The following is a 27,803-nucleotide window of genomic DNA, read 5'->3' as shown; positions in this document are numbered from 1 at the left end:
ACAGGCCTGATGAGGAGCGGCTGAGAGAGCTGGGGTTGTTTAGCCTGGAGAAGAGGAGGCTGAGGGGAGACCTCATTGCTCTCTCCAACTACCTGAAAAGACGTTGTAGAGAGGAGGGAGCTGGCCTCTTCTCCCAAGTGACAGGGGAGAGGACAAGAGGGAATGGCCTCAAGCTCCGCCAGGGGAGGTTTAGGCTGGACGTTAGGAAAAAATTCTTTACAGAAAGGGTCATTGGGCAGTGGCAGAGGCTGCCCAGGGAATTGGTTGAGTCACCTTCCCTGGAGGTGTTTAAGGCATGGGTGGATGAGGTGCTGAGGGATATGGTTTAGTGTTTGATAGGAACGGTTGGACTCGATGATCCGGTGGGTCTCTTCCAACCTGCTTATTCTGTGATTCTGTGATTATTTCCTGTTTTGGGCAAATTCCTCCACAACACAAGAATATACCAGAGAGATTCCAGCAGAGCCTTGATTTTATTCCCATTTGTGGGGTTTTTTTTGGTGTTTCTTGCTGTTTCAGGAGTTATCTCAAGACTCGTTTGGGTCCCAGGCGTCGTCTGCTCCCTCAGTGGCTTCCAGTAAAGGGCAAGAAGATATGAACTTGACTCTTCAGTCCAGGCCTTCTAGCCTGCCGGTGAGTGGGGAGCTGATCTAGAAGTGAACGGGGCGAGGGCAATCAGAAGGCAGGATAAATTAGCACTGGTAGTATTCTACATGGAGATGGGAATGATGGAGGCTGCCTGTGCTTTTTACTAAGTCATTAGCTTCTGGCTTCCCACTGGAGATGAAATGTAATTTACAGAAGTAATGGATTTGCGAGTAACGTTTAACCCTGAATGGTCTGGTCTGCGTGTTGGAGCTAAGAGGGTGTCTGAGCTTTGTTTGCAGTGTCTGAAGTACCTGACTGCTGTTGGAATAGGCCCTGACCTGTGGTGATGGCATCTTGTTTATGTCCCACTCGGGTTCCTTGCCCGGTGTCGCAACGGTGGGTAGCGAGTGGCCGTGTGCTTCCCTGTCGGTGTTGTTGGATCCTTGAACTGCTGGTTTCAGCTGCTTTGGCCCAATCTAACGGAACAATTGTTGAAAAAGACAAGTTTCTTAGTACCCAGGGTGAGGAAGATCAGCGCCAGGTAGAACCTTCCTTGGCGGAAGGAGAATTAAGTTGTCTTTTCTGTACTAAATCTGCTTGCTGTGTGTATGGTGAACAGCTGGGTGTGAGGTTGGTGCCTGATGTCCTAGCAGGTTTGGGACTTGGGTGGCTTGAAACTTCACCAAGAAAACAGAGCAGGATTCAAAGTTGGATTGATTTGCACAGGCTAGTCTGTGCCTCTGCCTCAGAGGATGAGTTTTGAGCTGTCAAGTTCCGATTTTGCTGCTTTCTTTCATAGTAACCCATAGAAAGTGAGTGAGCTTTTATTTTTGTGTTTCAGCGCTGGCTGAGGTTTCAGAGCTGCAGTTGGATTGGGCAGAGGAGAGCGAGCTGTGTACATAGCAAAGTTATTTTAGCTCACGGCAGCAAGAATGGCTTTGTTGTGAGCCCCTTCAAATAACTCCTTCAGAGTGTGGTTACAAATTGTCACCCCAAATACAAAGTGATTCTAGTTGTGACCACCTAATGGGACTAGTTGTGGGTTGTTTCTTTCTTTCTTTTTCCTTTTTTTTTTCTTCCTCCTTTTGGACCCTGATTACAAAGATTTAATTCGTTCTGAGGCCTAGGGAAAAAAAAAATCCTTTTAAATAGCTTTTCTTTCCACTCTGCCTCTGCACAAGTTCTTCCATGTGACCCATCTTCTGGTGAAGAACGTAGGAAAAGCGAAGCTGCTGAAGTAATTGAAGCAATTGCTCTAGCTCAGAACGGTGGGAAGTCCTGTTCAGCAGCATTGTTGATGGAGCCTTCCTGAATCCTACCAATCAGCGCCCTCTGACTCAGATTGTAGGAGTTAGTTGCTCTGCTTAGCAGAAGTGGCTCCTTCTAAGTACCAAGTGGGAGTTTGTTTTATACCTTGTGGTTTAATATATTTGGCCCCTTTCAAGTTTTCCCAAGCAGTTTAAGAAAAGAGCCATCTCCGCTGTAAAGGTGAAGGAACCTGGAAGTAAGGGAATCTGATCCAGTTTAAATGTTTGAAATGTCCACCAGTTTTTAATAATGCGCTAAAGAGGTTTGCAAAAAAATCAGTGCAGCTTTTAGACTAGCTTGGCTGTAAAGCTTATTTATGTTTCAAACAGGCTTTCTTTCCAGTTATCTTCTTTTCTTGGCTTTATCACCAAATAATTTGCATTTGAGGATCATAGAATGATGGAATGGTTTGGGTTGCAAGTCTGTCAAAGTTCCAACCAGTTCCAACCCCCTGCCATGGGCAAGGACACTTCCCACCAGATCAGGTTTTCAGCTTACAACTGCTTGCCCTTGTTTTATCCCTGCCCTCCCCAGCTTTACTGGAGCCCCTTTCAGTACTGGAAGCTGCTCTAAGGTTTCCCCGGAGCCTTCTCTTCTCCAGGCTGAACAACCTCAATGCTCTCAGCCTGTCCTTGTACAGGAGGTGCTCCAGCCCTTCAGGTCATCTCCGTGACCGTAAAGACAGAAGCCAGATGCTCTTTAGCTCACCCTGCCCCGTTGTGCTTTTGGGCCTTCTCTTCCACACTAAGTCAAAAATGGGAAAAAAAAGGAGCCCCTGTGCAGAAACTCCCCCTTATTCTTGCACGTGTTTCGTCGTTCCTTGTCCTCCAGCTGTGATCTGGTAGAACAAGACCAACGCTGTGTGTGTAAATGGAGAAATGGATCAGAGGGCGATGTCGCGGAAGGGGTGACCACCGAGGTGTGTGTCAGCCAGCTCTGTTTCAGACATCGATCTCTTCACAAAGTTTGGCTTGTGGGTGCTTAGAAACAAAAGAGCGGTGGGGAAGGGTGCTATCAATTTCTTTTTATCTTCCTTATATTGCTCAGACTGTCTGGTTTAGAAAGTTTTATCCTACTCAGGAGGCTTCCTTCATCCCTGTTCTGCTGTTATGTCTGACTTACACAAGCACAGTTCATTTGTGGGCTTTTAATTTTTTTTTGTGGTGTTCTTAGGCCTTTTCTAAGCCTCGGAATAGCTCGTTGGATATCTTGGAATTGGGGTGAATTGTGCCATCCATCATCTTTAATTAAACATGGATCAGCTGCAGCAGGGGAAGGAGATTGCTGCTTTTTAGGTACTTAGGAAGCGTTAAATTAATGTGCCTGGTGCCTTTGCGAGTCTTTGGCCTTAACATGTGAATAATGTACAGCAACATTAATGTTGGAGTTCTAAGCAACGAAGCGGGGACTCTTTCCATCTTGAGTTGGTGATTTGGATGGGGATGTGGCTGGTTGTTCAGGTCCTGCTCTTGCTGCTTTTGTTAAGATCTGCTTGAGGGACCTCTCGTTGGTTGTTCTGGGTGGGTGGCTTCAGGTATCTTCCTGGTGGTGATTTTTGTATCAATCACTCAACTTTTTCCTGATGATGTTCCCATATTCGGTCTTTGAACAGCAGAAGAGTCAAATTACTGAGCTCTCAAACGCTTTGTCTGTAAGTAGCAAAATGTCTGGTCTCCCATTTCTGCTTGTGTTGTCGGCTGTTCTGGCTGGGACGTTTCCTCCCTCGTTTGTTCCCTCTCTGAAAATGATCCTTGCTGTGTTTTTGGGGATAACGCTGCTGCAAACTTAAACTCCCTGGTGCCTCTTAAAGAGCAACGAATCCGTGTGAGTGTCCCGGCTGCAGCTCTTCTCCTGTAACGCGCTAAGGGAAGGATTTGCTGTTCCCTAGGGAGGCTCTGTCAGGATTGCAGCTCAGCTGCACTGAGATTGCTGTTGTGTATGGGAGAAGTGTGTTCTTTGGTGTCTGGCTGTAACCGAGGAACAGTAATCCTTAGTATAGAATCTTTCTCCCAAGGGATTCCCTAGTCTCTTCTCTTTCGCAAAGAATTCTTCCTGGTGAGTCGTATCCGGTTTCTTTGGTGCCTTTATGTTTCGAGGCTTGGATTCTGCGTCTGTAGGAGTCAAATATTTCCAGCTATTAATTGCCTTCTGCTTAGACGTGGAAGGCGCTGGCAGAAGATAGAGGGGAAGCAAACAGGGTGCTAGGACATCCATTTGGGCTTGGCAACAGAACTGATTTCCAGTCCAAGTTCTCTGGAGTTCTAGGCTTGTTGGGAGGAATTCTGTGTCTCGTTATGGAAGAGGCGACAGGTTGGTATCTTACCCCAGTCTCCTTGTCTTTTATGGACTGCCTGGAAGGAAGTGAATGTGAGAATTCCTGATGTCTTTGAGGGGGATGTGGAGCAGAGCATCAAGGCAGTGGTTGCCGTGCCAGGCTGTTTCCATCCACCTTCCCCACCGCAGAGGTTGCTGGCTGTGGCATTAGGACATCCAGGCTGGCCCCAGAAGCCGTTTATAATGCAAAGCCAATTTGATACCAGCGAATACTGGATCGTGTTTGCTTTTTGCTGCATCTTCTGGGATTCCTCTGAAGTTTCCCTTGTGGGGGCTGTGGAAAAAAACTTTAGTAAGAGGTGTTGTTTTCAGCAATGTTTCAATGGGAAAGGTTCTGCATGGGATGGGATTTCTTGCCAAACCAGAAGGATGGATGCTGACAGGGTTATGGGGGGTCCTGAAAGAGCAAGGTTGTCTTTGAGTTTTTGTTGCGGCGAATGAAGCAAACGGGGGCAGCTTGTATGAAAGTTTTGGAATTCCCACTCCAGAAAGTCCTTAGTTTGTTTTGGCCTGAAGGAGAAACCTCATCCCTTCTCTGGGCAACTTCTTTTCATCTGGCTGTGGAATGGGAATTGTTTTACTCTTGGTATTTTGCACTCTTTGGAAAACGCTTTTGCTTCTCCAGCTGTGTTTCACTTGGGTTCCTCTCTGCTTTCAAGCCTTAAAGTGTCTTGGCAATGGCAGGAAGGGGTATAACCGACTGCAGCCAAATTCCTGATCCAGGTTTAACTTCCAAAGGTGTTCTCGTCTTGGATCTAAACCCATCTAAAATGGGTTTAACGAAACTGGATTTTGTGGGGAGGGGAGAAGGGTGAGGCTGCAGGGTTTGGCTGGTGCAGAAGGAGCCCTCCTGTGCATATCCCCAGCAGCGAGGGGTATTTCTGTGTTTGCTTGCCTCTTCCTTTCTTAAGCCAGGTAGGTTCTGAATTTGGGTACTCAGGAGGCTGTTGGGGGAGCACCGTTTGGATCCTCCATTCTTCCAAAGTGGTCACTTCAGCTTGTGTGCTCTTGGAGTGGAATAAAGTTGAGCTCTGTCAGCTGCGTGCCCTGACCTGGAAATAATCGCTGCAACAGGCAGAAACACAGCAGAGAGCTGAGAGTGCTGCCGAGGGAGGGGCAGCCCAGGAAAGGAACCCTTTCTTGATATTATTTGAGCTCAGAATTGATCATTCTGGCTATCTGTTTTGGGAGAGGGGAAGAGAACCTTTTCGAGTTGAACTTGCTGGTCACTTCAGGCTCCTTATAACTATTTTTTATTTCCTTTTTCCATGTCGGAATGCTTCTGTTTGGTTTGCATTTTGCCTTTTGAGCTTGTCTTATTGCTTGCCTGGAGAGGGAGTAGAGCTGTGTGCATTTCAGAGCAGGGTGGCTGCACGCTGGGTGCCCGGGCATCACCAGGGATGTGCAGAGAAATGCCCTGGGGAGCCCAGGACCTGGAACACTGGGATTAGCAGGATCAGTGAATGGTGTTTTATGCTGATAGGAAGGTGTTTATCCCAAATTATGCCGATATTGGGAGTTGGAAATATTTTCTTCCTGGCCAAGGCTTCTCTGCCAGCGCTTTTCATTGTATGTGCAATACTGACCATCACTTCTGTTTGGTTGCTTGGGAAGGCTGTGTGTGTGTTTGTTTTAATTCTTAATTTTACTAATAATTTCTCCAGTGGCGAAGGGCTCGGATTGCCGCTTGCAAAATGACCCTCACCTTCCAGCCACCCCATTGACGTGTTTCACACTGCAACCTGCTTCTCTGGGTTGCGCAGCTATTTGTCCATGTGGCAATTTTCTCTCCTCCCGCCCCTTCGTCTGGGTTTGAACGGAGCTTAATCCGCCCCGGTGCTCCAGGAGGAAACTCCCCAGCCCGTGCTGCAGCTCCTGAGCCCAATCCAGGCTGCGCGGAGCCCTCTGCCTCCGATCAGCATCCCTTTCGAGATGATGCCGTGTGGAGCTGCCGATGCAGCCTCGCAGGAGCCTGTGCCGGCAGCGCGTTGCGCTGCGCTCGATGCCGGGCTCGATTCCTGTTTCTATTCTGGTCTCGAGCTGCTCAGCTCTGCTTCCTGCCTGCACGCCTCGCACACATTCCCCTAACCCCCAGCCTTTCGTTTCCTTAGGAGCGATGTCTGATACGGAGACTACTGAAAAAGAAGACGGCGACCTCCGTGTGGAGGTGGGCAGCAGGGACGCCTGGCAGCTTGCTCGGGAGAGGACGGGCTCGTTTTCTTTTGAGCCTGGCCGGCGTGAGAAGGCGGGTCAGTGTTTAATCAGGGAATTGCTGTAGGGTGACCAGTTCTGGTCTGGGATCCTGAACAATAGCCGTGTGCCCCGTCACACGCATCCCCTGCGCTGCCGCAGCCTGGGAATACGGAGCCACTCCCTGCGCCGTGGCTGCTGAAGCACGCACCTCACTGGTGACCCTCGCTCTTGAGCAGCTCGTTGTTGTAGAGCAGGGAAATCAGTTTGGCCCTTCCTTTTTGCTGCGGACTTGGTGTCATTGGAGACACTTGAAATGGTGCGGAAGCCTCTTGTCAGTCTGTCGGGCACACTAACCTCGACCTCTTCCCTTTCCATTCAAACTTAACCTGCCAGAGGTCCTGCACCATGTGAGGGAGGGAAAGCCCGTGGTGGTGTGACCTTCAGCTACTGCGTGGGGCAGTCGCAGGGGAAAACAAAGGTGTTTAACTTCAGCTGACAGCACTTCATGTGTGTTAAACGCTGCCACACCTGAGCTTTTGGTTCATGGGAATCATTTTCCTTTTGGCGGGCTGGATTGACTCGTCTTGGAGACGTGCACGATCATAAATGCCCTGGAGAAAACTGCTTCCACATGAAGCTCAAATGTGGGACGTGGCAGGGGCCCAGGGCTTGGCTGCTCTGCTCCCTCCTGCAGCGGCTGCGTGGCTCAGATGGGCCGGTGCCTGCGCCCTTGTGGGTCCAGAGTTCATGCCGTGATTTCAAACAAGGCCGGGTAATTGGAGGAGGAGCTGTGTCACTGGGTTTGGTTATGGTTTTGAATAGGATTTTACATGAGAAAATAGAAATGTGTATTGAAAGGAGAAGGGAGCAAGCGGGGCGAAAAAGGAGAAGGGGGAGAAGGGGGCAACTTTTAGGAATTGACTGTTCTGGCACCCTGGCCCAAGGGGTAGCACTGGGCATACATCAATGTCTGGCATGGGCCAGGTTTCCATGGTTATGCTACCCCTTCCTCTGCGCTGAGGAAGGGTGAAAGGAGAATTCCCTTAGTTCTTTCCTAATGTGTTTGCAGTTTCTCCATGCTCCCTGGGTCAGCAGGTGCATTTTTGCAAGCAGATCCTTGCACACAAACGTTTTTTTCCAGAGCCACCCCAGCTGGCAGTGTCCAGGGTCTCAGCTGTAGCCCCTCAGCTTGCTCCATCACTGCATCCCTGCTTTGGGAGGACTTTGGAAAGGAGCTGCCAGCTTTCAGCTCTCTCCCTAGCAGCTTTTTCCAGCGAAAGGACTGCCAGATCCATCAGGCAGGAGCACTTGGGCCCAGTCTGGGCTGTGCAGAGCCCTCTGCCACTGCCGCCAGTTAATTTCTGGTACCTTCGAAACCTTATTCTCTCCTAAAATCTTTCCTCCTTCTGCTTATTTCAGGAATTCTGTCACTCGGTTGTTTCAAAGAGGCAGGTAACAATACCAAAAGCTGAATTGTCTCAAAATCCCAAGCGTTGCACTGAGCAGACGCCTGTCTAAGTTTGTGATTATTCAGCCTCTTGCCTTTGCTCCGGTACTTTGCCCACCCAAGCTGCTGTGGTTGGCATGGTGGCACCATCACATGCCGAGATAACTCAACGCTTTGGAGTCTAAATTGAACATGTTGGAGATGAAAGTGCCTTCCAGAGGAAGCACTGCTGGGGAGTTGGAAGATCCTTATGGCTGGCAAAAAGAGGGGAGCTTCCTGCCTCTTGGGTGATGTAGCATTGCGAAGGGGCTGGAGTTTGTCCTCAGAGTGAAGCGGGGTACTTAAAAACCTTTAGAAGGAAGAGAAAAGCTCTTTAATAAATAAGTGACTGTAGTCTGTCGTCTCAGACCCACGCTAGTCCCTCACAGGCACTTTCCTTTCCAAGGCCTGATACCTGAGCAGCCTTCCTGATGGATGCGATCGACTCTTTGATCCTGTTCTCCTCAGGTGTCCCTACCACGCTCCCAAAACGTGGTGCTACTGAGGGCACCCAGAGAGTGCAGGGATAGGACAAGGGGGAATGGTTTTCAGCTGGACGAGGGAAAACTGAGGTGAGATCTTAGGAAGAAATATTTTCCTGTGAGGGTGGGGAGGCCCTGGCCCAGGTTATCTGGATAAGTGGTTGCTGCCCCATCCCTGGAGGGGTTCAAGGCCAGGTTGGATGGGGCTTGGAGCCCCTAATCCAGTGGGAGGTGTCCCTGTCCATGGCAGGGGTTGGAACTGGATGGGCTTTGAGTTCCCTTCCGACCCAAACTATCCCATGACTCTGTGCTGCTGTGATGTTGCTGCTCATTGTGCCTTGGGTCTTCCCTGCCTCTTCCCTGCAACTTAGTTTAGGGTCAGCGTTCCTGTTGAAGCCTCAGGGTTTACCCTTTCAGGTGCCAACACCACTGCTTGGTGGGCAGGCCAACATTTGGAATCGTAGAATGCTTTGGATTGGAAGGGACCTTGACAGGTCATCTAGTTTACATCTAGTTTACACCCCTTCTGAAGCTCCTGCTTGGAACACTGAGTTGCATCTATATTTAGATAACCCTAGGAGTGCTTTTTAGAAGCCAGGCATCTTTCAGAGGGTTAATGATAACTCTTTTCTGGGGAGTTTTGCTGCTGCATCTCCCAGGGTCCTGCAGAAGACCTCGGCGCTCCATGTTCTCCAAGTGGGAACGCCAGCCTTCCACAGGCTGGATTTTCCCTTCAGCGACATCTTGTTCTGTGGGTGAATCACGTTGCTCCGTCTGTGCTTAGTGCTGCAACCACAGCGCTTGAATCTCTCCTCTGCACCGAGCGAGAGTACAGAATCTTTCAGTGTTCGGAGCGGGAGGAGAGCCCCCTTCCCCCCGCTTTTTATTTTAAATTTTATTTGGAGGGGAAGCGATGGAGGAGAGCGGCACAGGGCAGGAGCAGGAGATGTGATTAAAGCTTGTGCCGAGCGGATCTGTGGGAGTGGAGTATCGACCTCTGAAAAATCAATGGCTGCTGCGGTAGCAGAGCTGGCTGTTCTGCAAGGTCTCCTCTTGCAGGAAGGTAGTAACGCCAGCAGCGCTTCCTTCTGCCGTCCTCCCTTTTCATCCTGTACCTGCTTTCTGCCAAGCAACCAGACTCATCTCGGTTTACTGAGATGGGTTAGAACAGCAGCTTATTTTTGCAGTCAGAGTGAAATTTCTGGTGTGCCGCTCGGCCCCTCCTCCCAGCAGCCTCCTTCCCAAACGCTCTTTTTCCTGCAGTGCAGCTACAGCCGGGAGCTTCCACCAGGCAAAGCTGTGAATGTATATGTTATTTCATAAAGCACAGAAGTGTCCTGTGCAGCAGTGATCTCCTTCCTCAGCACAAGAAGCACATGGGTCTATTAGAGTGAGTCCAGAGGAAGCCATGGAGATGATCCGAGGGCTGGAGAGCCTGCCGTACAAGGACAGGCTGGGAGAGTTCGGGTTGTTCAGCCTGGAGGAGAGAAAGCTTTGGGGAGACCTTAGAGCGGCTTCCAGCGCTGAAAGGAGCTCCAGGGAAGCTAGGGAGGGTCTCTTGATCACGGAGGGCAGGGATAGGACGAGGGGGAAGAGTTTTGGGCTGCAAGAGGGGAGATTGAGATGAGATCTCAGAAAGAAATGTTTTGCTGTGAGGGTGGGGAGGCCCTGGCCCAGGTTATCTGGATAAGTGGTTGCTGCCCCATCCCTGGAGGGGTTCAAGGCCAGGCTGGATGGGACTTGGAGCCCCTGATCCAGTGGGAGGTGTCCCTGCCCGTGGCAGGGGTTGAACTGGATGGGCTTTGAAGTCCCTTCCAACTCAAAGCATTCCATGATCTGTGGAAATGTCAGGTCAGCTTTGCCAGGTGCTGCCTTGGATGAGAAGTTTGGTGCGGACAGAGCATGGCAAGATCTCCAGGTCTCTTTGTGTTTATCTCTAAAGTGTTTTGTGAAGCATGAGATGCAAGATTCTGTTTTCTGTGCCTTAGAAGGAGAAACAGGTCTACCCGTTTCCCCAAAATTGCTGCCAGTCAGCTGTGTAATTTGTGATAGAGGAGATTGAGGTATTTTGGGTGTGGAAATAAAGGGGAAGGAAAGGACAAGCTTGTGATTTCCAAGTGTTGATAGTTCTTGAATTAAGTGGAAAAGAAACTGCAGTGAAAATGAAATTGTAATAGAAAGTAGGTGTTTCAATTAGTCAGAGGCAATGAAGCAGCTTTTTTCCCTTTCAGAAAGAATGAGGGAATAAATTTAGCTATTGTTCTCTGGTTTTGCTTGTGAGCGCCTGTATGGAAACAACCGGCCTTATGGAATTTCTAAGCTCTGCCGTATGCTCGTCTCCTGATCATCATTTCCTTGAGTGCTATCTAGTGATCTGACAGCGTCGTCCGGCTCCTTCCCTCGCCATCCACTCTTAGGCTGGAGATCATAGAATCCTAGAATCTACAGGTTGGAAGAGACCCACCGGATGATGGAGTCCAACCATTCCCATCAATCACTAAACCATGTCCCTCAGCACCTTGTCCACCCGTCCCTTAAACCCCTCCAGGGAAGGTGACTCAACCCCCTCCCTGGGCAGCCTCTGCCAGTGCCCAGTGACCCTTTCTGTGAAAATGTCCAGCCTGACCCTCCCCTGGTGGAGCTTGAGGCCATTCCCTCTCATCCTGTCCCCTGTCCCTTGGGAGAAGAGCCCAGCTCCCTCCTCTCCACAACCTCCTTTCAGGTAGTTGGAGAGAGCAATGAGGTCTCCCCTCAGCCTCCTCTTCTCCAATGAGCAGGGAAGGCTGCAAACCCCAGCGAGGAGATCCCTTTGCTTTCTGGTCAGTCTTCCCACTGTTGAGGCTCGGTGGGCTGGGCTGGAGCGGAGCCTTCAATCCCTTCTCCTCGAAGGTTTTGATGTGAAGTATTTCTTGTTGTTTCATCCCTGTTTAACAAACCAGCTGCTATCACATAGCAAACTGGTGGTTCCTCTTTTCATAGAAAAGAAACGTGGCGGTTTCCAGCATCAGGCTCCCTTGGGCTGGTCATGCCAGGACTTGCAACCCTTTCCCTGAGGCGGAAGAACTCCCTGCCTCCTCCGTTGGGTACCGGATTGTGTGATTCCAGGCATGGTTTTTGTTGTGGTGTGAACAGGAGGCGTTAGCTGCTGAGTCCCTGTTTGTCAGCAGCACTGACAAACCCGTGCTGGCATCAGCCAGCGCTGGGCAACCAATCGCAGCTGGAACGATTATCGTTTCAGGGTCCCCGTGGGCTTCCGCTATCAGGTCACATCCCAAAGTAACACTGGGCAGTATTTCAAGGGAAGAAACTCAGGCTTTGGGGCTGCAGCCAGCCGGGAGTGTGAGATTCTGTGTGAAATAGTTGGAATCCCTCCAGCATTTTTGATCTGCAAATGAGCAATAAAATGCATAGAAACCACATTGGAAACACGTGAGGAAATTCTCCAGCCCCTGACGTTTCCTTCAAGTTGGCAGAGTTACGGCTGTGGAGCCTCACCTCCCGGCTCGGCTCGATTGGCTGCGCTGGCGGGAGGAGGGGAGAGGAGAGCCCTTCTCCTGGGGCCACCGTCTAGTTCCAGGTCCCCTCCTGATGCTCTGTGGGAGGCAAATAAAACCTTGCTGGCCCTCTCCTCTTGGGCTCGATCCAGAACCTGCTGCCGGCAGCGGGACTCCATGACTTCAATGAGATTTGCTCTATTTGAAAGGCTTCTCTGTTTCTCTACAGACCATTTTATGGGTAGCCTTGAGTTCTATTTCCCCTCTTGAGTAGATGGGAGCTGGATGGCACCCGTCAGGTTTGGTTAAAAACTCTACTCTGTGCCTTGATGGTCGGCATCCTGGGAAAATTACTTGATAGATGGGGAAAAAAATGACTTGATAGGTTGAAAAGAGTCCCTTATGGATGTGCTGGTTGCTTTTAGGTGTTCCAGTCCTGGCTTCTCACCTTCCCCTTGCATCAGTCTCGCTTCCAAGAAACTTAGTCCTGCTGGATAACACTTGGTAAACGCTGCTATGCTGGCATCTTTGCTGGGAAATGGCTTTATTGTTTGAATGTGTAAAACTTACTGATCTTTAGAGGTGAAAGTCACTTCACCAGTTGATTTTGATGGTCCTGTTTGTGATCTCAGAGCTGAAAGGCTGGTGTCTTCCTGGGTACGAGGTCCATGATGGTGCGCTAGCAAGGCAGGGATCCCTCGCTTACACGTCTAAAGCAACCCTATATTAACCTGCTTAATTAAACCAGCGTTTTTAAATGACTCGCAGTACTTAGGTTAAGCCTTGATGCATAGGTGAAGTTGACGAGATCAGCTTTAAAGGTCGTTAGCTGGTGGGTTAGGAGGTAATTTTCAAACTGTTTTTAACATTGTTTGGCTTCACATCTTGCAGATCTTTTCCTGCCTGGCGTTACTAAGCTGTATCCCCTCGTTCTGCCTGGTTCATGTATGAATATTCCTGGTTCCAGTGACCCCTCTCAGATCCTGGAGGCAAACCTTCTCCTTTGCCTCTCGGAGAAGCAGGCTGCTCACTCCTGCTAATGGAAGGGGATATTCACGTTTCACCTTGCACCGTTGCTGTGTATCTGTCCTTTCAGGCTTATATTTTCTTTGGTGTACATTTATATTGTGTTTTTTCCTCTGAGCATAGAAATAGCTCATCTCTGTAGCTTTGGGCTCTGCCCCTCTGGGCTTGAGGATTTGATAGCTCTGAAATGCCACGAGCTCTTGGGGCGGGGATTTTAAAATCTCCTGCAAAGGGGTTTGGCCTCCAGCTTTGTTTCAGTGATGATGAAAACCGCATTTGGCGATTCAGACTAAAAATACCTTAATGTGTTTAAGGGAAATACTGTTTTTTACCGTCTCATCTTAGCTTGGACTGAATTGGCTTCTGGACATTCTGATCCCTTCACTACTCAGAGGGGAGCTGAGAGGTGGATCTCACACCGGAGGCAGAATTAGGTGCAGCGAGTCCCAGGGAGAGGAGCGTTTTGCTCTCGGTTGTTTGTGTTGGTTGATGCTTTTTAATGCAAAATGTTGAAAATACTGTCTTTTTACTCCCACTTCCAGTGGTTTCCATGGGAGGAATGTGGGTTTTGTCAAAGTTGACCAGGAGGAAAAGAAAACAAGGAGCTGCGTAAATGAGCAACGTTTTTGATGTTACAATGGAAGGCAGTGAAAATTGCAAGAGATCTTAGATGCTATTTTTAGGCTTTTTAGGCAGTTTTTTAGCCTTCATTGAAATAAAACAAAGGGGTTTTTTCCAGGAAGGTAATGTTTGAACAAATCTACCTCCAAGATAGCTGTGCAGGAAGTGATCTCTAACAGAGGCAGTAATGGAGAGGAGGAAGGACGGGCGATGTGCTAAGTCACCCCACTGACAGACTGGCATTTTCAGCTCAAACGTAGCATTTGCCGGTGTTTGTAGAAGCATTTTGATCAACTGTTAAAATAGACAAGATGGTTCTGCTGCAACCAACAACAGAATGTGATGCAGCTGGTACCCCCCATTTGTCCTTCCCAATGTCACTGTCCAACCTCCCCTCTCCACCAGGGGAGATTTAGGCTGGACATTAGGAAAAAATTCTTCACAGAAAGGGTCATTGGGCACTGGCAGAGGCTGCCCAGGGAGGGGGTTGATTCACCTTCCCTGGAGGTGTTTAAGGCACGGGTGGACGAGGTGCTAAGGGACATGGTTTAGTGTTTGATAGGAATGGTTGGACTCGATGATCCAGTGGGTCTCTTCCAACCTGGTGATTCTATGATTCTAAGTGTGATGAGGCGTTTGGGTCATATTTTATTCTTCGGTAACTCCAGTTCTCCACTTTCTAGGATGTGGTGAGCCTAGATGCTGGGGACGTGCTGCCAGAACCTTTTCCCACATCACCTGGCAGGCAGGTGTTGCAGAGCGATAGGGCTCTTCTGCAGGCTGAGTTTGCGGTATCTTGTATCCCGAGTCCTCCTGTGCTGCACAGAGCTGGGAAAATGCTATCCCAACTGCTGCTAAACAAGGCATCATCGAGTCAGTGTAAACAAGACTGGGGTGTCCAAGCTATTTATCAGTTGGCTCGGCCTTTCTGCTTGGTGTTTAAATGATGTTGGCTCTGGTCATGCTGGTCGGCTGGATTCTGTGTGGAGGGATTTGATCTGAAATTCAGGGCTCAGTCCGGAATGGTTTGGATCTGAGGTTGGTCACTCTGAAAGACTTAGGAAGGACGGGTGAAGTCCTGAGAAGCTTTGGTCTCCCACTTCTTCATCCTTTGAATCTCTGGCAAAGATTTCATTGCATCACTGGAGTAGTTGTGATTTCCCAGCTTTCCATTCAAGTTCTCGACTGCTGCCTCTGTCTTGACTAAGCCTGAACTGCTGCTGAACCTTATTATTGCGCGTGTTGGATCTGCGCATCATCACCTGGGAAGTATCCCTGGTTTTCGAGACTTCCCAGATGATATTTGGTGCCATCGCTTTGCAGTTGCTGCTGTGACAGTTTGAGGTTTTAACTTCCGTAAGTTTTTTTATGCTTTTCTACTTCAGGGTGGATACACATGATAGGAAAGGTGTTTTCTAGCCTTGCCCCAGTGAAACGCTGAACTTGATAGGCTGATACTGCAACTGCTAATTTTTGCTGTCTTTGAAGAAAAGGAAGTGGGAACCCTGAAAAGTACTTTATGGTTTTCTTTTAAATCTCTGTTTCGTTTGGTTTTATCCATCGCCAGTGAGTAGTTTCCCAGCTCATCTGAGGTTTATGAATTAATTATGGTGAGGCACGAGTTTTCTGTCTTTCAGAGGCTGAGCCACGTTTTGCTTCCAAGCCATCATCACGTGGACAGTCTCCTCTGTTTGCAGTTCTCTGCGTATCGTTGATGCATTCTTTAATTTCTCGCCTCTAAACTGAATTCTAAGAAGCAAGTAGGAGAATCAGCCGATTGTGTGGACCATCAGCAAGCGCTCGGCAAACCGGCTGGGGAACTCTTGGGTTTGGAGACAGACAGCAGGATAAGACGCGTTTGGCAGTTACTGGTGTCTACAGCTGCCTTCATTGCTGACAATAACATGAACAGAGTTCACGGATTTCTATTTGTAGCATCCCTAAGGGAGAAACACGCTCTTTCTTACTGATACGGGAGATCACAGTGCCATGTCTTCTTATTTTTGGCCTGATCTGTCTCTCTGTGTGTTGCAGGACCTGTCTGGCTCAATAGCTGATCTCCCCGTGGGTACAGAAGGAGCCCTGAGTCCTGGAGTAAGCACGTCAGGGATTTCCAGCAGTCAAGGAGAGCAGAGTAACCCAGCTCAGTCTCCTTTCTCTCCGCATACCTCTCCTCACCTGCCAGGCATCAGAGGACCCTCCCCATCCCCGGTCGGGTCTCCAGCCAGCGTTGCTCAGTCCCGCTCCGGTCCGCTTTCACCTGCTGCAGTACCAGGTAATTCTTCTTGGCACGTGTTGATCTTCTAGTGGGGCTGCCTTGTGCAGCTGAGGAGTGAATTACAATGGCCAGTGGGGAGGAATTGGCCGTTGTCAGTGCTCTGTGGTTATTTGAGGTCCTTTGATCTCACTTGTTGGCTTTCGAACACCTTGAACAGTTAAAGGACGCAGTAGGATGGGTGAGAAGGCTGGTAAACCAGCACTGTCATCTCGCTGGGTTAACGTGACTAATCTTGCTTGTTTTCCTTCGCTGCGGCTAACATACCCTGCTCCTCAAGTTGTAGTCCTGGTGTTTAATACTCTTGCCTCCTGGGCTTTGTGGTGTGGAGTTTTTGTGATTAACCCCTCTCCTGTTTGCGGTGTAGGCAATCAGATGCCACCCCGACCGCCCAGCGGCCAGTCGGACAGTATCATGCATCCTTCCGTGAACCAGTCAAGCACAGCGCAAGATCGAGGTGTGTGGCATGAGTTAAAAGACTTAATTGTAAAGCTAGCTGTGTAACTAAAAACTGCCTGGCCTGATAACGTGGATTCTATGGTGAGGTAGCATTTAAAAGCTGCCCCTTTAAAACCTCTGAATGTTTAGGCACCTTGCAGTAAATTGAGCTCATTTTGGTTGGTTGGCCTCTACCGTTCCATCCAGGCTCCTAGAGTGGCTTCTAAGATGTTTTCTCTGGCTTCTGACTGGCTTTTCTACAAATGCTGTTTGTCCATGACCTTAAGCTTCAAAATGAGGGGCGTTCACAATAATATTGCACGTTTTCCCCCTAAGAGAATAAGGTTGATGTGGGGGGAAAGTCAGGTAAAGCTTCAGTTCTCCTGGCTGAAAGTTGTCACCCTGAGGAGGCAAATAAGCAAACGAAAACTAGCGATGACGAGAAGCCCCCAGGATTTAGAGTGGTGCTGTCTGCTCCTGTGACACTAAGGGCTTTTTTTTCTGGATAAACCAGGAAATTGGATCCGTTATCTTAGCAGATAACGCTGTCTCCTTAATAGCAACCACTGTAAAATGTGTCTCGGCTGCTGCTGAAAGGGGTTTGTGAGTGGCTCCCAGGGGCTGCTGTTCCCTAAGAACGTGTGTGTCCAGAGGCACCTCTGGATACTTTGCACTAATAAGTTTGCTCCTCTCCCCGGGTGACCAGGTTACATGCAGAGGAACCCTCAGATGCCCCAGTACAGCTCACCCCAGCCTGGCTCAGCCTTATCTCCCCGTCAGTCTTCGGGAGGCCAGATGCACGCTGGAATGGGGCCGTACCAGCAGAACTCCATGGGAAGCTACGGAGCCCAGGGTGGGCAGTACGGACCTCAAGGTGAGGCACAGTCAGCTCCTGGCTCTTGTCCTTGATAAACTGGCTTTATTTGTCCCTTCTTCATGTGTGGGTTATACAAAACAGTGTGCTCCTTCCAAGCTGGAAGGAACCGTGCTTCATTTGTGTTGAGACGGATGGAATGCAGTGGTTTCAGGACTAGGTGTAGTTCTAAACCTAGGAGCCTTCCTCCTCATTTAAAAATAGGTCGTACGTCCAATGTAAAAGATGAGAAGGGCTGGTTTTCTTTGGAGGGGAAGGAAAAGGGTTGAGTGAGCTTTTCAAATCCCCTCCTCCACTCAGTTTTGCCTTGGGAGAGTTTCAGGCAGCTTTTGAATCGATATTGCTGCTTGGCTATGTCAAAACACCTTTTTTTTGTGGCTTATATCGAAGTACTTCGAATTTTTCTTGAGGTGTTAACACTCCCCCTCATCTGTTAGTGATCTTTAAATATTTGCTGATAGAAGATTTTTTTTTTTTATGGTGATTCATAAACTAACTGGTAGAGCGATGTTGTCGTTCTCTCTTTTTATCTCCTCAGGAGGTTCTCCCAGGCAGCCAAACTACAACGCGATGTCCAATGCCAATTATCCCAGTCCGGGAATGGGAGGAAGCATGAACCCGATGGGAGCAGGGAGCCAGATGCACGGGCAGACGGGTGTGCCGCCGTACAGCGGGCTTCCTCCCGGGAGGATGAGCCACGCGGCCATGGGGAACAGGCCCTACGGACCCAACATGGCAAATATCCCGCCGCAGGTGGGGACAGGGATGTGTCCCCCGCCCACTGGCCTGAATCGCAAAGCACAAGAAGCAGCCGCCACTGCCATGCACGCAGCTGCCAACTCCATCCAGACGAGGTGAGGAACGAGGTTTCTCCTGGTCCCTTTCTTGTGCTGCGTCTCTCTTTCAGAGCTGTGGATGGAATAACCCAAAAGTTGAGTGAGACTTCACATACTTTTCTTGGAAGGTTTGCCCACCTTGGAGACTTGTTCATCAATCTTAAGAGTCTAACACTTGGACAAGCAGGGTTTTGGAATTCTTCGCTAATGATATACTTAGGAAATATTTAATATTCAGGGAGGTTCTTCTCCCCCTGTACTCAGCACGGGTGAGGCCACACCTCGACTCCTGGGTTCAGTTCTGGGCCCCTCACCACAAGAAGGGTGTTGAGGCTCTGGAGCGAGTCCAGAGAAGAGCAATGAAGCTGGTGAGGGGGCTGGAGAACAGGCCTTATGAGGAACGGCTGAGAGAGCTGGGGGTGTTTAGCCTGGACAAGAGGAGGCTGAGGGGAGACCTCATTGCTCTCTCCAGATACCTGGAAGGAGGTTGTGGAGAGGAGGGAGCTGGCCTCTTCTCCCAAGTGACAGGGGACAGGACAAGAGGGAATGGCCTCAAGCTCCACCAGGGGAGATTTAGGCTGGACATTAGGAAAAGCTATTTCATGGAAAGGGTCATTGGGCAGTGGCAGAGGCTGCCCAGGGAGGGGGTTGATTCACCTTCCCTGGAGGGGTTTAAGGCACGGGTGGACGAGGTGCTGAGGGACATGGTTTAGTGTTTGATAGGAATGGTTGGAGTCGATGATCCGGTGGGTCTCTTCCAACCTGGTTATTCTATGATTCTATGATTCTATGATCTCTACAAATAAACTCTTCTCACAGGGCTGAGGTGTTTGCAGGTCTGTTCTTCCCTGTGAAGACAACAACTAGAATGAAGTTTGTTTTACGGGTGCAGCAGAACAAGACCGATGGTGAAAAGGTTCAGAATTGAGCTCCCTCTTGCGAGCTAGTTTACATCCCCTTTTCTGTTGAGAATGAGACTCTAGGGCAGCTGAACTGTCAGGTAGCACCTGATCTTTTGTCTTTTGCTGGAGAAGGAAGCTGGGGAAAGTCAGTTCTCCACATCCTTTGTAGACTTCTCTTAGCAAACCTGCTTCTTTTGAGGACAAGATCTTAATGCTCAGTATTTGGAGTGAATGTCTTTTATCCTTGCTTTCTATAGGCCTCCTGGTTATCCCAACATGAACCAAGGTGGGATGATGGGCACTGGACCTCCTTACGGACAGGGAATTAACAGTATGGCTGGCATGATGAACCCCCAGGGCCCGCCCTATCCGATGGGTGGGAACATGGCTAATAACTCTGCAGGTAAGCCGGTACCATCTGTCAAATGTTGCATTGATTTCGTTGTCCCATATTGAGAATCGGTGTTAAAGATTCTTCTGACTTCCTAGGGATGGCAGCAAGCCCTGAAATGATAGGCCTTGGGGATGTCAAATTAACACCCGCAACTAAATTGAGCAATAAGGCAGATGGGACACCCAAAGCAGAATCCAAGTCAAAGGTAAAATGTTTTCGTTTTTCTAATGACTTCCATCCTTGTCAGCATCCAGGGAGATAAAACCATGACACAGTAACTGGAACAGTGCATCTGTCTAGTGGTGACTGTGGTTCCTGAGAGAACACGATTGGGTTCCTCCTCCTTACCCTGGACAGACTTCTCGCTGTAGAGAAGTTGTCCTTGTAGCGTGTGATCCGATTGCTCCTTGCAACCAGGATTTTAACTTGAGTGTGATGAGTGAGTAGGACACTCATTTCAAAGAAATAATTGTCTTGACAAGTGTGTTTTGGAGAGGGCTCTGCAATAAACCACTAAATCCATGTGTAATAAGTTCTGTGGAGGAGCCTGAATGGTGAGGCTGCCATACCCACCGACCCTCATTAAGGCCAGGAAAGGGACTTCTCTATCAGAATTCTTGTGTCCTCCCCTCTTTGTGACTCAAGAGTTCAAGCCTCTCTAGAATTCCTGATGGATGCCTGGCACACTTTATTTATACATTCTCGTTGCACTTTTGGGCCTTTGATAAGTGGGGAGAAGGTACCTGCACAGGTGGACCTGTTGGGTCACCTTTCCCAAGTCTCCGGGTCCTTTGAATACCTAATCAGTGTAGTGTGTGGCTTGAATCCAAAGTGTAAAGGTAAAAACCACCTTGTTGAAGTGCTCAGTGTAGGAAAATTGAATTATACTTGATGTGGCCAGCCCTGGCTGGGCTTGAACTGTACCTAGAACAGATCCATCTTGGAACAGTGGTTCAACAGTGTTTACAAGAGGTTTTTTAGGATTTATGAGGGAACAATTGAGAGGTTTGCTTCTGGATTCATAAACCGTTGAGAAATGAAGAGGAGCATTTCCCAGCCCTTTGGGAGCAATCAATTACACTTGCAAAATGATTCAGTATTAGGAATTATCACCTGCCAGAGTGAAACTGCCCAAAGGAGTGTGAACAACGCGGGGTTTGTTTCTGGTGTAGGCTTGGAGCTACTTGGTTCTCATCTCTCAGCTGGGAGGTGGGACTCTAAAGTGTTACAGTTGTTTCCCAAACAAACCTCTTCCTAATCCTGTATTAAAGCCAGAAGAGGGAGGCAAACAGGTTCTTCAGGGAATGTTTTTCTTTGCATTGCTGCTACCAGTCTCAAAAGAGCCAGCAAAACAAGCAGTTTCTGAGCCCATAGTCTCTACTTGAAGGACAGCAAATGCTCTGGAAGTTTGATACTTGTGCTACCAGCTGCCTGCGAGAACGTTGAGAAGATCTCTCACTTCTGCTCGTGTTATGGCTTCTTAGTATCATAGAATCATGGAATAGTTTGGGTTGGAAGGGACCTCAAAGCCCATCCAGTTCCATCTTGTGCCATGGGCAGGGACACCTCTCACTCAAGACCAGGTTGGATGGAGCTTGGAGCCCCTGATGCAGTGGGAGGTGTCCCTGCCCATGGCAGGGGTGGAACTGGAGGGGCTTTGAGGTCACAGGTGCTTCAAATCTTAGCTTTCCTTTGAGGCATGCATCTCCCTCTTGAGTAGGAGAAGAGGCTGACCAGAGGCAGCTCTCACCCTGGCAGGGTGCAGTAGCCAGGGGGAAACTCCTTTGCAGTTGAATTAAATGTTTTCTCCTGTATTTAGCAAATGAGCCCACAAAGGATGCCTCAAAGAGATGGCTCTCTGCAAAGACTCCTTGAGGTTTGTTTGGTTTCTGTGGCATTCCTGACACCTTTCACTTTTGAAAACACACGTTCTGTGAATTCCTTGAGTAGCAGCTGATTTTTGAGATACCTTTGTCGAATAATGCCTGCCTGATGTTTGTCTGATACAAGTGTGGGTCTAATATAAAGCTGTTCTTGAGCAGAACTTGGAGCTCTTCCCTGACTGCCTTTTTGAAACCCTCTCTGCTGTAAGCCAGCTGGTTTTGTGCTGCTCACTGCTGGTATCTCTTTCCTTCTCCTAGAAGTCCAGTTCCTCTACTACAGCCAATGAGAAGATCACCAAACTCTACGAGCTGGGTGGTGAGCCCGAGAGGAAGCTCTGGGTCGATCGTTACCTGGCCTTTACTGAAGAGAAGGCCATGGGCATGACAAATCTGCCAGCGGTGGGCAGGAAGCCCTTGGTCCTTTACCGGCTCTGCATCTCAGAGAAGGAGATCAGAGGACTGACTGAGGTGGGTGACCAGGTGTCTGTGGTCAGAGCTGCTTCCTGTCTGGCAGTCACAAGTCAATGGGCCACACGATTCAAAGTAGCTTTGTAGCTCTGGGGTAGCCCTGGCTTCCCACTTACCTGTTTATTTTGCTTTTACTTTTTTAAATAATGCTAATAATAATTTTAAAAATGCTTTTTAATGCTTCCTTAATAGGCTGGGTTGTTCAGCCTGGAGAGAAAAGGCTCCGTGGAGACCTTAGAGCAGCTTCCAGTGCTGAAAGGGGCTCCAGGAAAGCTGGGGAGGGGCTCTTGATCAGGGAGTGCAGAGATAGGACAAGGAGGCATGGTTTTCAGTTGGAAGAGGGGAGATTGAGATGAGATCTTGGAGAAGTGTTTTCCTATGAGGGTGGGGACACCCTTGCCTAGGTTGCCCAGAGCAGTGGTGGCTGCCCCATCCCTGGAGGGGTTGAAGGCCAGGTTGGATGGAGCTTGGAGCCCCTGATCCAGTGGGAGGTGTCCCTGCCCATGGCAGGGGTTGGAACTGGATGGGCTTTGAGGTCCCTTCCAACCTGAACCACCCCATGATTCTATTGACTTTGCATCAGGCTGTCAACTGATCTCATGGCTAATTTGATTTGCAGTCTGTCCCTATTCAAATGATCTCTAGGTGGGGAAGAGAGTTTACTACTAGTTCTGAGTTTGAACACAACTGTGTCTGCCTTGCTTAGCCCTTAGAGCGTCCTTTGTTTTAGCTGGGGAGTGTTGCTTTCTTCCTAGAAAATGTATTGGAGGAGAAGGAACTTGGATATTGAGTTTAGAGCCTCTTGGTTGGTTGTGCAGGTCAGCAAAAACAAGAAGTGGTGTGAGTTAGCCACCAATCTCAACGTGGGCACGTCCAGCAGCGCAGCTAGTTCTTTGAAGAAGCAGTACATCCAGTGTCTCTACGCCTTCAAGTGCAAGATAGAGCGAGGTGAAGACCCCCCTCCGGATATCTTTGCAGCTGCCGATTCAAAGAAATCTCAGACGAAGATCCAGCCTCCGTCTCCAGGTGAGTTCAGACTTGGGTTTAGGGTGTGCAATGGATGCTTGCGCCAGAGGAGACAGTGAGAACTTGGAGGCTTTGTGCCCAGAGAGCTCCACGAGCCTATTACGGGTTGAGTGCTCTAGAATTCAAGCCCTTTCAAATGAACTGCTGTTTCAGATTTGATGGGAGGCTCCGGTTTTGGAATAATTAAGCATAGTGTTCAATGCAGAAGTTAAAGGAGGACGTGAGGTCCAGGCCAACAGTGCCTGCTGTGCATTTTGGTCTTCATGAAGTCTGATCCACTCTGTCTTATTTGCTTTAGGTTCATGACTTGAATCACTGCTGAGCTTGCCAACCCTTTAAGCTTCAGATTTTCCACTTTGTCTTATAAGTAAAACGTTCAGATGCTTTTTTTTCTGGTCAGGAACCTGTTCCTATACGTGAAGTAAGCTTTATCTGCTGTGAAGTTCCTGTAATTTTTGCAAAAAATGCCTTTTTGGTTCAGAAACCCAGCATTACCTTTGTCTGGCTCCTGAGGAAGGGGAATAATGAACCCTTTTTTGATTGTGCTGCAGTTGGGTTTCAGCCCCGCTAAGCCCTTGATCGACAGCGTGCTTGTCCGAATAATCTGTTGGCAACTACATTTATCTGCTCAGTTAGAGTGGTGGTTTTTATAAAGAACTAAATCGTGTTGTTTCGCTCGTCAGGAAGCCTGTCCTGGTGTAGCTCCAAACCTGGTGTATTTTGTGAGATAAAGCAACTTGTGTGTCATTAGAGCGACCTGTCTAAAGTGGTGTCTGAGTTCTGCTTAAACTAGACTACAGATCCATCCCCACCTCCTTCTAAAAACTTTCTTGCCCTCTGAGATGCCAGGAGGTGAACAAAGATGTTCAGAGCATTTGGAGCCTGGGACTTGTAGGATGTCAGCCAAGATGCCTGTCAGGATGGATGAGGTGGTGCATCATATTTTGTTTTGTTTTCGCCAATACAGGAGTGTGTGAAGGTGGTGACTCTGCCTTCAAGGGCCGTGGTGCAGGTGATCTGTGAACTGTTCCCCCACATCCTATCCCTGCACTCCCTGATCAAGAGCCCCTCCCCAGCTTTCCTGCAGCCCCGTTCAGTACTGGAGGGCTGCTCTGATCCTTTAAGCTGTATCAGTCCATGTTCATCCTCCTCTTCTGCTTCCTTTTTCCTCCTTTCTCTCTCGCTCCTCTGGATCAGCCCAAACAGAGGGTGTAGTACACAACACAAATCGCATTCTCAACTTCATCTCCAGACTCCAAAGCCTTCCCTGTTTGAAAGCCAAGTGGACAGCAGCTGAGGCTCTTAATCAGGGAGTGCAGGTATAGCATGAGGAGAAATGGTTTTCAGCTGAAAGAGGGGAGATTGAGATGAGATCTTAGGACGAAATGTTTTGCTGTGAGGGTGAGGAGGCCCTGGAACAGGTTGTCCAGAGCAGTGGTGGTTGCCCCATCCCTGGAGGGGTTCAAGGCCAGGTCGGATGGGGGTTGGAGCCCCTGATCCAGTGGGAGGTGTCCCTGCCCATGGCAGGGGTGGAAGTGGTGGGCTTGGAGGTCCCTTCCAACCCAAACTGTTCCATGATTGTATGATTTTGAAGTCCCGTCACTTGGACAAAGGGCTGAGGCATCCCACGCAGACACCACTTTGTGCTTCTTGCGGACTTTATAATCCATTGGTTTTGATTTTCCTTCGTTCCCGCCTGTTGTGGCCCTTGGAACTTTGTGAATTGAGGATCGCGCGGCATGATTCCACATTGGCTGCTTTTTGAGGCTGCAGAGCATCCAAAGGCCTTGCAGGATAATGCTCTAGGTAGAGGTCTCGGTGCTGGAGCTGTTTTCCATGTAGTGTGCATTCATAACCCTCCAAACCCAAACGTATTCACAGAAGGGCCTTGGCTGGGCCGGGTGGTGCCGCGCAGGCACGTGGCGCGGGTTTCCTGCAGCCCAGCTTGGGTTCCTGCTCACAAACTGCGGCGCGTCCCCGGGGTGCGGAATCAGTCTGCCGTTGGGTTTTAATTCCCAGAGTAATGGAACTGGCCTGGCTCCAAGCGTGTGTGAATTTGTGAGTGGGAGGGACAGCAGGGGGTGGGGACAAGCACCAACTGGCAGCGAGGTGGGGAATGTCTCGAGGCCTCTTCCTGCCGATGCCAGCGTTCCAAACGGTGAATTTCTGGGGGAAGCGAGTGGAGCTGAACGGGAAGGAGAACGGCGGGGAGGGCCCATGAATGAAACTCCCCGCTGAGCTTGCCTCTGCTCCTCCTTCTGCCAAGGCCTCCCTGGGCTGGGAGGGAGCCGTGAAGAAGAGGACAGGGTGCCAGGAAGGTGGGGTGTAAACAAACATGGCCTGGACGTGACCTCGGTGGATTTTAATGAAGAGCTGAAATGACTCATCAAGCAGCAGGGCTGAAGCCGAGGGATATCGGGTGCTGGGGATGGTAACTAATGGAAACATTAATGAAGAGTTCAGCTCTTGCCAGCTGTGAGGAGTGTATGAATCTGAGAGCTGGCAGTGTCACAGTGATCTGGGGCAGGGAGAGCTCCTCGAGCCGGTGGCACAGCTGGATCACACATGATGGCCTGAGATTTTTTCATGAAAGCTTACTGTAGTGTAAAGCAACCTGTATGGAGCCAGGGAACTTGCTGGACGGGTTTGGTTGTTCAGTGAAAGATCTGGCATCTCCGGCATTCCCTGTTCCAGGAATCCTTGGGAGTGGTGCTTGAATTGACCTGCATGAATTAACCCCTCTGGAAGGGCAGAGCCTTGTTCAGAGTTAACTTGGTGATTTCCGCTTACATCCTGGAGTTTCTATCACTAAAAAGATGGTGAGGCTTCCAGGAGAGGGCTCGCGCTTCCAGGAGAGGGCTCGGGCTTCCAGGAGAGGGCTCAAACCCGCCTTCTTTCTCGACAGAAAGAGAACATGAAGGTGCACTGTAGAGCATCATCCTTTGGAGTGAGATATCCTGGGCAGCACAACATGGTGCCATGGTGGTGGCGCCTTGTGTAAAAGAACGTGGTAAAGAATAAAGTCACAATGAGAGCAAACATGTCCTCTCAGCTTTATGCTACTGCACGTGGTTCTTCTGGGAAGTCTGGCCCAGGTTCTCCATGCAGCGTTTTGCTCCTTGTACTTCTTTGGCCGTGGTTCATCTCTGTCTCTTGGAGGGCTCTCTGCTCATGTGTTTCTGTTCTTGCAGCGGGTTCAGGCTCCATGCAGGGCCCTCAGGTGCCTCAGTCCACCAGCAGCTCCATGGCAGAAGGAGGAGACTTGAAGCCACCAACTCCAGCGTCTACGCCACACAGCCAGATGCCCCCTTTGCCAGGCATCAGGTATGAAACCATCGCTCCCAGTGTGACTGCAAGGGTGCTGCTGGGTCCCTACCACAGATGGCTCTTGTGGTGGGGCTCCCTGGCTTTGCTCCTTCGTTCATGGCTTACAGCAACACCGTTGGCTCTGGATCTGTGTGAGAATAGTGATTCCTTTGGGTTTGGGGTCAAGGACAGTATTGTAGAAGGGCAGTTCTTTGTGACTTTGTTGGAGGAGCGTGACTGTGATCCTAGGGGACAGCAACACCTGAGAAAAAACATGGGGAAAGGTATCCTGAGGAGCATGGTGGACCTCTATAATCCTGTTGTGGTTTTTTTTTTGGATCGGGAGTAACTCGGTGGGCCTTCAGGATGCCTTTGCTGATGGTAGTGATCCTACGTTCCAAAAGCGGAACTCCATGACTCCAAATCCAGGGTACCAGCCCAGCATGAATACCTCTGACATGATGGGTCACATGTCTTATGAGCCAAATAAAGATCCTTACAGCAGTGTGAGGAAAGGTGAGGAGGTCCTCGTGTGCTCCTTTCCCTCATCTTGAGTACTAATCCCTGTCTCTCTATGCTGGAATTAGCTGTAGGAGACCTTCTGCTTGCCCTCCTTCCCCAGGAGACAGGGCCTGTCTACGTCTGCGTTAGAAAGATGTGTTTACTGGTGGTTCTTTCCGTGTTTCAGCTCCAGGAAGCGATCCCTTCATGTCCTCAGGGCAGGGCCCCAACAGTGGTATGGGTGACCCTTACAATCGTGCTGCAGGTCCAGGGATGGGTAATATGGCCATCGGACAGCAGCAACACTATTCCTACGGAGGTCCTTACGACAGAGTGAGGTGGGTGCTTGAACCTCGTGAAACGATCGCTTTCACTTCCCATTGTGACTTTCCTGATCCATTTGAGGAGCGAGGGTGAATTCAAGTTGGACGTGTGCGGTCTTTGTGTTTGCTTCCCTGTAGGACGGAGCCCGGCAGGGGACCTGAGGGCAACTTAGCAAGCGGAACTCCGCAGCCCAACATCATGCCTTCCAGCCCGGAGTCGGGGATGTATTCTCCCAGCCGCTACCCGCAGCCGCAGCAGCAACAAAGGTCTGTGCGGGGTGTTCCCAGCAGCAGCTCGGCCCGGTTTGGGAGCTCTGGGATTGTGAGAGTGGTCACACAAGTAATGCATCTGTTTCTTCTCCAGACGTGATTCCTATGGCAATCAATTCTCCGCTCAAGGCACATCCTCCGGCAACCCCTTCCCTCGCCAGCAAACCACCATGTATCAACAGCAGCAGCAGGTGAGTTGTTGGCAAGCTTCTCGTTTGTTGGACTGAGGGACAGAAGAATCTGTGAAATTTCTTAGAATCATAGAATCTTGAAGGTTGGAAAAGACCTCACAGCTCATTCAGTCCAATCGTTACCCCAACCCCGCTGTGCTGACTAAACCATGGCCCAGGTGCCACATCTATGTGCTTTTTGAACCCCACCAGGGATGGAGGGTCCACCACTGCCCTGAGCAGCCTCTGCCAGGTCTTCACCACTCCTTTGGTAAAGAAATCTTTCCTAATATCCAATCTAAACCTTCCCTGGTGCAGCTTGAGGCCGTTTTCTCTCATCCCATCGCTTCTTACTTGGGAGAAGAGCCCAGCACCCACCTGGCTCCAACCTCCTTTCCAGGAGCTGTAGAGAGCAATGAGGTCTCCTCTCAGCCTCCTCTTCTCCAGGCTAAACAGTCCCCGGTCCCTCAGCTGCTCCTCATAAGACTTGTTCTCCCGACCCTTCCCCAGCTTCGTTTCCGTCTCTGAACTATACGCCAGCCCCTCAATGTCCAACTCAAATTTGTGTTGAGGGGAGGATGAAAAAGCTTGGGACTCTGTGTTTG

The 27,803-nt window shown here is 49.6% G+C and overlaps 1 protein-coding gene across 1 annotated transcript; it reads left to right on the top strand.

Annotated features, from left to right (window-relative positions):
• Nucleotides 1–513: 513 nt before the first annotated feature.
• LOC138734739 (AT-rich interactive domain-containing protein 1A-like) lies at nucleotides 514–27,219 on the top strand (the record flags this gene model as incomplete). Its single annotated transcript, XM_069882544.1, has 14 exons — nucleotides 514–633; nucleotides 15,567–15,807; nucleotides 16,175–16,264; nucleotides 16,952–17,119; nucleotides 17,658–17,973; nucleotides 19,115–19,260; nucleotides 19,347–19,456; nucleotides 21,393–21,602; nucleotides 22,421–22,628; nucleotides 25,820–25,952; nucleotides 26,281–26,450; nucleotides 26,623–26,773; nucleotides 26,897–27,025; nucleotides 27,123–27,219. Coding segments are annotated over 14 exons (2,289 nt in total), but the record flags the coding sequence as incomplete, so codon positions are not given.
• Nucleotides 27,220–27,803: the final 584 nt, after the last annotated feature.

The sequence above is a fragment of the Phaenicophaeus curvirostris genome, unplaced genomic scaffold (assembly GCF_032191515.1).
Source record: "Phaenicophaeus curvirostris isolate KB17595 unplaced genomic scaffold, BPBGC_Pcur_1.0 scaffold_178, whole genome shotgun sequence".
Lineage (NCBI taxonomy): Eukaryota > Metazoa > Chordata > Aves > Cuculiformes > Cuculidae > Phaenicophaeus > Phaenicophaeus curvirostris.
Note: the sequence above shows the minus strand (reverse complement) of the source record. Positions and strands in the feature narration are given on the sequence as shown.